Raw genomic sequence first — 9,838 nt, forward strand, 5'->3', positions numbered from 1 at the left:
GTTTCGCTGTAAGGTGTGAACGGCGAACTGCCTTTCTGTGACACGTGTTAGCAAATCATTAGTTGAGAACGAAGTTGGTGCGCCACACGTTGGGCGACAGCACGAGCGGCTGTGCGGGAAGCGGGAAACGATCCCGACGGCAGAGGCAGCTCTCACGTGGCCAGCGAATGCTTCAGATCCGAACCGAAGAGACCTATTAGTGGACCCGATTACCGAAACCCCGGACCTCTCTTCTGCGTCATTGGCTGGCCCTCGTGGGTCCGCCCGAGCTATTCGGTTGGGGTCAATCGCAGTGGCTCTCCAACCGGTGCGGGTAGGATATTAATTGGTCCGTTCTGGTAAACATACGGCTTTCTCGCGGCTTTCGCTGTCACTTGGGCACGATGTCCCAAGTGCGTTAAGATTCGTGCGGGATCGCCGATGGAATGAACGGTCTGCGTGTCGCCCTTCGGGAGGCGGTAACGGATCCGAAACGCCTTAGTTTTCGGCACACCGCTCAGGAGGAAGGGAATGAGAAAATATCGAAAAATTACATTGCGCACCCTACAATTTCGAAAAGAGGGTGTGAAACATTAAACCACGAAAGTATAAGGTGTGAAGTGTAGCTTTTAAGAAGGAAAAGGAAAAAAGAGAGAGGAAGAAATAGATATAGATTTTGGGTGTGGAAGTGGGTGTCACGGTGACTTTTATGCATTTTATTTACTTTAAAATCGTCGTCAAGACTCGAGAGATGCTCAAGGACAGTCAAAAGCTTATAAAATGTCGGCGCGAGTCGACCGCCAATTTGTCGGAAAAGTAATAAAAGGGAGCAGGGAATTGCAAGTGTTGTCTTGGTCTCGCTACACAGGGATTAGACAAAGTGGGAAGTAACCCTTTGAATGACGGTGTTAGATTTTAGTAGTTGCTTGTAATTAATATTTGGAGAAATTCATTACAAACCCTTCTCATATTTTCACTTTATTATTTTGGTCGTTGTTGTTGTTTACGGTGAGTCATTGTTAGAGCTAATAATCTGATTCAAAAAAGTCACAGAAAATTTAATTAAAATGAATTAAATAAACTTACAGATTAAGCAATTTTCTAATGCCTTGATTGAATCTGAACCGTGTTGTACTCTCTCTCAAATGCAGACGCAAATTTAAAGACTAGACTCTAGAAGGAAAGTAATGAATCAATTTTTTTCTCTTAAATTATGCAGACTGAAACTAATTAATAGTTACATCGAAGGGACACACCACTTCAACCCCTAATCAAATCAGATTTGAACCCAAACCCATATCAGGCAAAAATTAAAAAATGGATTTGACCCGTGCGTGCGAACCGAACTGAGCCGGACGGCGCGCGTGTGAGTTAAGTTGCATAGTAACATTTACCCATAAAATAGGTACCCCTTTTGGGGCCCAAAGCTCATAAAAAGTTTGTTATTTATATACCATATTAATATTTATTAAATATCTAATATGGTACTAAATTTACTTTTCTTTATTTTTCGTTGCCATGATACCCACTTTAGAACCAATTTTCATTCACTTCTCTTTATGGATTTGACTAAGTAAATATTTGACAATAAAGTACACTTTGAGCTAAATTAATTTCACTATTAAACTATCATTAATAATGTGTGGGCCCCACTTAAAACTTAACTCAAAGTTAATAAAAATTCATGTTAAATATATGAAATTACCAACAAGTCTGTACGCTAATAACTAATTATATGTTAAAGCAAAGAGGTAGGAGTGTAAACAAACCGGGCCTGAGAAAGCTGACTCCATCTGAGGCTCAGCTCGAAATTAATGTTAAGCCTAAGTTTTTTTTTTTTTCTAGGCCCAACTCAGCACAAGTCAAGCTGAGCTTGAGTTGAGTCTGTGCCTAAATTAAACATATTTTCAAGCTAAACTCAAGTCGAGTTTGACCGACTCAAGCCTTAGCCTAAAACGAGGCTATATTTAAGCCGAGCCTATCTTTGAATTAAAGATCAAACTAATAGTTATATATACATACTTATAATATATATATATATATATATATATAATATTAACAAATAAAATTTTGAGTAGAGCATGAATAAGCTAGCTCTAGCTTAGGCTTGGCTCGAATTCAATTCAAAACTATAAATTTATTTAAGCTTGGGTCTCAAGCCAAGCCGAGCCCAAGCTAAGCTTGAGTTATAAACAGGCCGACGAACGTCGTATACTCGCTCAGTTGCGTTTTTTTTAAACTAAAATAATATGTAAATATTAATTAAAAATATTGTTTAAAAATCTATAATCCGAATCTGTGCGACTTTAATGGTCCTCTCTAATTTTTTTTCAAATTAAAAAAAATCTCTCATTTTCTTAGGATGAGTTCTTTCTAATATCCCTTACTGGAAGTAGACGTCGTAGAACTCATATCCTCTCCACTGACTGAAGAAGGGCTGTCAAAATATTCAAATCAGCTCGATATCGATTAAACGAATCAAATTTGATTTTAAAAATAGGTTTAAATTTAATATAATGAATTCAAATATATTTGATATTTGATATTTGAGGTCTACGTTCGAACTAATTTCAATCTAATCTAATTTTGAAACCCGCTTCCGAATCCCGTCACCTCTCTCTTTCTCTCTCTCTCTCTCTCTCTCTCTCTCTCTCTACTCCTCTAATGGCGCTCTCCTTACCACTCCTCCTTTCCCGCCACAACAACTCCCGCGCTTTCCTCGTCGTCGTCCTCTTCTCCTCCCTTCTCCTCCTCCTCCTCCTCCTCCTCTCCCCTGCCATATCATCTCTCTCCTCTCACTTCGCCCTCTTCTCAGACGTCTTCGTCCTCCCTCCTCCTACGCCACCCTCTCCCGCAATGTTGCTTCCGCCTCCATCGCCGCCTCCGGAGGCGGAGGAGAGAAAAAGATGCGACCTTTACGACGGGAAGTGGGTCAGGGACGAGGGGGATCACGCGAGATACCCGCTTTACCAGGCGGCGTCGTGCCCATACGTGGACGAGGCATTCGAGTGCCAGGGGAACGGGAGAGGCGATTCCGAGTACCTCCATTGGCGATGGGAGCCTCGAGATTGCCACCTGCCGAGGTAGATATAATTCGGTGCCCTAATTTTGTCCTCTTGTTCGATCTTTCTTTAATCTCGTGCGGTATTCTAGGAAATGGACAAGTGGTAGACTTGAGAAGTATCTGACAAAGGTTTTGGTAGTTAGAATGTCGCATTTCTTAAATGATTAGTTTACATTGCCATCTTGTGGGGTTTGGCGCTGGGTTATTGGGGGCATAACTGGAAGGGCTGTCAAAGGATGCACTAGAAAATATTAAGCAGCCTAATTGGCACTACTGAAATGTATAGCATGGGGGAAAAAACAGAAGCTTTGGAAGGGGATCAAGGACTATAGATCAGGGGTATTAAAGAATGCTTGGAGGAATAAATGGGCTCAAAATAATAGTAAACTAAAATTTTTAATTTTGGAGATCAATGACAAGTATAGAAGATATGGTACTATCTTCTAGTACCATCATTGGCTCACTTCTACCTCAAGATAGTGTTGATTTTCCAAATCAAGAGCTATCGGTTTTTTCCTTCGACTAAACTCTTTCTTCTTTTGGATGAACTTTGATAGGTTGATTGGATAAGCCTAAACTGCATCATAGTAGATAGCCGAGGTTGACATCAGGTTGAGATCTGATTTTCCCAATTCAATAAGGAGTGTCACCATATTCGAGTTATGCTTTATCTGACTTAAGATTTGTTGGAAAAGCTTGAGTATCAGTGATCATGTCGACATGAAAAACTATACATTATATAGATAAATATCTCGAATCGTGAAAAAGTTGATTTCAACAAGTTCTAGAATTGTAAATGTATCAGGATGGGGAACATTCAGATAGTTTTTCATTTAATTTAAATACCAAACGTTAGTATGCCTATATACAGGTGTTTCTGAAAATTGTTATCTTATATTATATCTAATCTTAATTGTGTAAAGTGATGCAATCACTTCTTCCTTCTTGTGAGCAATTGTTTCACTTGATTAGAGTTTTGGGCCTTCTTTTCAGGATTAGTTTGTCAGAAAGCAGGGTAGAGAAATACTAAGGGTAGAGCAATTATTTTACTAGTTGCAACTTTCTTATGCTTATTCAACTTCCTGCCAAGCCAATGAAATATGACAAGTAAATACACAACTCTACTTAATACGAAAAAAAGTTCCACCCAACATAGTGGTTAGGTGCTTTCAGTTTGAATGTTGCAAATACAGTTTAAATGTTGCAAGTTTGCAACTTATCCTAGGCAGCAATGCTCACTCCTTCCGGTAACACTACTTAAAAGAAAGCTTGAGGCAACTTGTTTCTGTATCATAGGCATGGAGGAGATAAATTTACTAAGATCAAGAAAGAAAATTTTGGGACCGGCTAGAAATATGGTATGTGTGAAACTATTGATATTGCCTCGTCCTTTTCAAGCTAAGGTCTAAGATTCATTTGTTAATATATTCTACTTTTGTTTAGCATATATTCTGACTAGTGGATTGGACCATTTAGCCAATTGAAAAGAAAGTACTGTTACTTTGTACTGCAAGTAGCGGTTCTCATGCTTACTAGCAGATAATTTTGTTATAGATCTATAAGAATAGAGAGATTTCTTGTCTCATTGAAAGCTTTGATCTCTTCCTGTTCTGAACTAATCTTACATCTCCTTATGTTGGTTCTTCAATATCGTTATTTTCTCTGCTGCAAACTAGCACCTTGAATTCCTCATATAAGTTGTTTCATCCAATTTATCTCAATCCAACACAATTATGTTTTTATCACTTACATCAAAGATCACTATTTTTAATGCCCCCTGACTTGATTCATAGATTTAATGCAGCAGACTTTTTGGAGCGACTAAGAGGTAAAAGGTTGATGCTTGTTGGGGATTCAATGAATAGGAATCAGTTTGAATCAATGTTGTGCCTTCTACATGAAGCGTTGCCTGATAAGTCTAAGATGTATGAGACACGAGGGTATAAGATAACCAAAGGACGTGGCTACTTCGTGTTCAAGTTTGTGGTAAGATGAACAATTAATAAACTTTGCCTTGCCTTGCTGCACCAAGAAGATCCTTTAAAACTGACTCATATTTTATTGAACTTCCTTGTTGGCAAGTAAACATTACAATACTATAGCTGATTGTAAAAAATTATAGCAATGAAGTTCCCTATTATCTAGTATTGAACTGTAATTCCCCGCTGAAGCTTTCTTTTCTTATTTGGACATTTATGTTTATATATCTGGAGCCGGGAATTAGATGTGCATATCTATTGTATTTGTTAGTTTCTTCAAGCCATCCATTCTATCATCTTGTAAAACCAACTTCAACTTTAATTAGTTCTTATACATACAAGAAAAACTTCAAAAAATCTGACAAGTGGCATGCTTTTATTGTTAGATGCAGCATTAATTTGCGATTGGACAAAATTCATCAGTTATTTGTTTGAAGTGCAGGACTACAACTGTACAGTAGAGTTTGTCCGCTCCCATTTTCTTGTTCGAGAAGGGGCTCGTATCAATCGACAGGGTAACTCAAACCCAACTCTTTCAATAGATCGCATTGACAAGTCTGCCAATAGGTGGAAGAAAGCTGACATTCTGATCTTTAACACTGGTCATTGGTGGACGCATGGAAAGACAGCAAGGGGGTAAATGTGATTATTTGCTTTTGCCATTTCCTTTCTCTTTGTTCTTTAGTTATCAATGGTTGTATCACGTAGCTGATTATTTTGCAGCCTCCGGACGAATACAACACGATTCTAAATCGCTTTGATTTTTCAGGAAGAATTACTATCAAGAAGGTGATGTTCTTTATCCGAAGTTTGATGCAGTTGAAGCTTATAGGAGAGCCATGAAAACTTGGGGGAGGTGGATAGACAAAAACGTGGATCCTACTAAAAGTTTGGTCTTTTACCGTGGATACTCTACCGCACATTTCAGGTGCCGATATATTTCTCCTATTCCTCTTATACTAATATAGGCATATTTCCTGGAAACTAGCGATTCAAAATTATCTCTAATTTGACCTCTTTAATCAGAGGTGGAGACTGGGACTCCGGTGGCTCATGCAATGGGGAGACTAGTCCTATTACCAGTGGAGCTTTACTTGATAGCTATCCTTTAAAAATGAGAATAGTGGAGGAAGTTATTCATGAAATGCATTTCCCAGTGGTTCTGTTAAACGTGACAAAGCTGACCAACTTCCGTAAGGATGCTCATCCTTCAGTTTATGGTAAGAACACGACACGGGGTCAGAAGGTTTCTAAACGACGGCAGGATTGCAGCCATTGGTGTCTTCCTGGAGTTCCAGATTCATGGAATGAGATGATCTATGCCACCCTTGTTTTAGAGCAAACACCACGTTCCTGGAGAGCAGGATGGTAGGGTTGTGTACTTGGTTGGGTTCATCTATTGTTCTGGTATTCTTATCAATGCAGCTCTAATCTCCTCTATCTGGGATTCACACGTTTAAGTTACAAAATCCATTTGCTGGATGCATACGAGGCTGTGTTTTTGTTGAAGAATTGGCCAAATTATAGTGTTCTATGGTGCAATATTCTGCCTTCTTTTGTAAGTCAATCATCCATATAGATGATTTGGTCTCTGTTGTAATGGCATGATATTGTATAGAAACCTTGAAATCAATCAAAGCTTTTATCCTCATCAGTTATTCATTAGAATGGATTGTACTAATTTTGGGGATGTTTACATAATTGCCACCGTAAACTTTTAAAATATTAATTCAATATCAAAGCTTTTTTTTTTTATGCAAGATTTCTACACTCATCTTTATTAACTTTTAACACGTCAATTTTAAAAGAGCCAAAAGATTTTAATTATGATATCTTAAAAAATATAATCGCAATTAAAATATCTTAAAAGTTTTCAGTGGCAATTCTGTAAAAAAACACTCTTAATTTTATCAGTCATGTATAACTTTGCATTGATGATTTGAGAGTAAGAAACTGGTTTATCTTGATTGAGGCCTACCTCTGTACTGTTCTTGATAAAATGGCTATAGTATTTGAATATCACAAGATATCCAGCATTGTGCGAACTGGAAGTGATGGATAAATTACCCTTCAGTTTCTAACCATCTCTTTCCCCTCAAACATAGGGGAACAGACAAGCTTGGAGATAAAGATTACTCATGGAAAACCAATATCTGCACAATGCAATGCACAACATGAAGAGAAATTATATAGGAACAATGATTACTCTACAACCTCATAACTATCCAAAATTCCTACAAATCTTTAACTTCTTTTATTGATAAAATTTCTGCAGAATATGGAATTTGATGTCAAGTCAGTTCACTTAAATAAGATCAAATTTCTAAATATTCTTCCTGATCATGAGAGAGTTTACTACTTTGCAACTATTTAGAGATCATCTTTTGGATCAATATTCAGTAGTTTCGAAAGTTTGCCATTTGTGTATGCTTCGACGGTATCTGTCATCCAATAAAAAACAAAAGTTAGTAAGAAAACTGAAGAGAATACCTTTCACAAAAATAAATTGGGAAGGGTAGCTGGGTTACCATCAGAGCCACCCAAGTGCTTTCCATGGATGAAAACTTGGGGGACCGTACGCCTTCCAACAACTTCAGACAAGGCATCTTGAATGTCCCAACCATCCTCTGCAGTACAAATGGACAAGAGCATTAAATCTACACAAGAGAAGGAAAAGCTTAAGCCAGTTAATTTTCAGGCCACTCTTTAAATATATAGACCCTTTATATTAGGAGGGCAGATCACTCTACTTAGGAAAACTCCATACATGTGTTAAAGTCTCTATAGCATAATTTTAAGGAGTCCACTAGAAACTTAACAGTTAATAGCCAGATTTGAGAAGATTACTTTGACATCAGAATCACCTTCTGATGAAGAGTAAATCAATATCTAACACAAAAGAAGCTTCTGGAGAAGTTAATCTAACAGTTGATTCTACTGGTAAGATTTCTCAACTTAATACGCAATAAAGTAAAAAACTTAGAACAACGGGCAGTATAGCCCCAAGCTTCTCCATAACAAAGTGCAACTTACTCTAAAGTTTCAGGGTCCCAACTTCTATTTTAGGGTTTCTTTAAGTCCTAGTTCAATTAGTCGTCCATGTTATAAGACACACAAGATGCCACAGCTGCAGGTTCAAAATTCAGATAATATCGTTTGGGCCTGCAAAGAAACCTGTGATAAGGTATTGAGAACAATTTTCACTTGGATTATCATAGATGGTAACCTGCTAGCTGAACCATGATAGTCCACAAGTGATTTATCTTTTTGTTACTTTTATTAACCTCTCCTCCCTATCCCTGTAACATAGAGACCTACATTAGGCCATTCAATACAACAAGATATAACTAAACATATAAGATAGTAGGACTGGCTCTGATGCAAACCCCCAAGCAACAACCAATATACCAGAGCTGCAACAATCAAGAACGGTGAATAGGCTTGAGGCAGGTACTGCAGGTCTATCTTAGGTCTTTAGAAATAAGTATTAGAACAATCATATACTTTTCTATTACTTGAAGCTTAAGCAACTTATTCCTTGATAGTTGATACACTTACAAATAGAAAACCAAGCGAAAGAGCAAATAAAACATGAAATATGAAGGGGATAAAAAAAAATATAGCGGAATTCCGTAACAAACAAACCTCTCTTGTCTAGCTCCACAACATATGGCTCTTTGTTCAATTCTTTGAAAACAGCTTTTGCTCTTTTACAATACCTGTTCAATCACAGTAGCTTTTTTTAGTGAATGTTACAAAGGAAGATTAGCTGACGAATTGACAAAAAATAGCACAGGGGTGGATTAGCTATGAATTGACAAAGTACAAGGTACAAACTAATTATACAAGCATTTAAAGTTGCAGATAAGCCATTCTTGTCTATAAACAACAGTGCATTTCAAAAGAACCACATAAAGCTCCAAAACATCTCCATTTCTACCATTTTAGTATTTTACTCAACAAATTACCTAATTTCATATTAAATTAAACCCACGGCTTACATCATAAACTTCATTTAATCTTTCTAGTGATTTCCTACTCTGATACATGCAACCCCTCCAAGAAGTCATAAATACGAGTTGCAAAAGCACATGACCTGAATTAAAATCAATTAGTCAAACTATCAGAACACCATTCCGAATCCGATGTCGAGTATCAACAGCAAAAAAAAAAAAAAAAAAAACACAATTTCTAATACACCACTAAATCAGCATAGATCTACTTGGACCGACTAAAACCCAGAGAGAGAGAGAGAACGTACGGACAATAGGATTTGGAGAAGATGACGATGTCGTGGGAGGAGACGGTCTTCTTGACGAAGGAGACCTTGTTGGCCGCCTCAGATGAGGAAGCAAAGAGAGAAGCTGCCGCCACCGCCACGAGGGCCACCGCAGCCATACCGATCCGCCTCCCAAAGACTGCCATCGCTGTCGCCTCCACCGATCTGGAAGGGGGATTAGGAGGAAAGATCGAAGCAGCAGTCGGTAGTCCTCCTCTCCCTCCTGACCTCCTCCCTTTGTGTATCAGATTCAGATACTTTGGGCCGGATGTTACCTCGATTATGTGCATTTCAAATGGACCAAACTTTTGAACCCAAGTTCGATTACGTGCTTGTAACGGTAAAAATCCACCCGATAAAAGTACGATAACTCAAGACTTTAAAATAAGTTTAAATTTAATCTAAATGGGTTCGAAAAGTAAACAAATCAATCTGCCTAATTCGATCATTAATATGATCCAACAACCCGCAACACATAATAATAGTCCGTTTATGATCCGAATAATTTATTTATCATCTTAATAACCTGTTTATAAT

At 37.9% G+C, this 9,838-nt stretch overlaps 2 protein-coding genes across 3 annotated transcripts; one reads left to right on the forward strand and one right to left on the reverse strand.

Annotated features, from left to right (window-relative positions):
* Positions 1 to 2,534: 2,534 nt before the first annotated feature.
* LOC140793661 (protein trichome birefringence-like 5) lies at positions 2,535 to 6,690 on the forward strand. The gene is made up of 5 exons (XM_073145301.1): positions 2,535 to 3,062; positions 4,837 to 5,029; positions 5,465 to 5,658; positions 5,792 to 5,950; positions 6,049 to 6,690. The coding sequence occupies exons 1-5, from the start codon at positions 2,644 to 2,646 to the stop codon at positions 6,392 to 6,394; spliced, it is 1,311 nt and encodes a 436-aa protein (XP_073001402.1). The 5' UTR covers positions 2,535 to 2,643; the 3' UTR covers positions 6,395 to 6,690.
* A 563-nt stretch (positions 6,691 to 7,253) lies between these two features.
* On the reverse strand, positions 7,254 to 9,727 carry LOC140793662 (glutaredoxin-C8). 2 transcript variants are annotated; one of them, XM_073145303.1, is made up of 4 exons: positions 9,284 to 9,727; positions 8,668 to 8,741; positions 7,551 to 7,679; positions 7,254 to 7,463 (listed from the first exon to the last, which is right to left on the reverse strand). In XM_073145303.1, the coding sequence occupies exons 1-4, from the start codon at positions 9,589 to 9,591 to the stop codon at positions 7,393 to 7,395; spliced, it is 582 nt and encodes a 193-aa protein (XP_073001404.1). In that variant the 5' UTR covers positions 9,592 to 9,727; the 3' UTR covers positions 7,254 to 7,392. The 2 variants fall into 2 exon arrangements, with proteins under 2 accessions (XP_073001404.1, XP_073001405.1); XM_073145304.1 differs by having other exon boundaries at positions 7,551 to 7,649; positions 9,284 to 9,685.
* Positions 9,728 to 9,838: the final 111 nt, after the last annotated feature.

The sequence above is a fragment of the Typha latifolia genome, chromosome 8, assembly GCF_019914945.1.
Source record: "Typha latifolia isolate L0001 chromosome 8, TyphaL0001v2, whole genome shotgun sequence".
Lineage (NCBI taxonomy): Eukaryota > Viridiplantae > Streptophyta > Magnoliopsida > Poales > Typhaceae > Typha > Typha latifolia.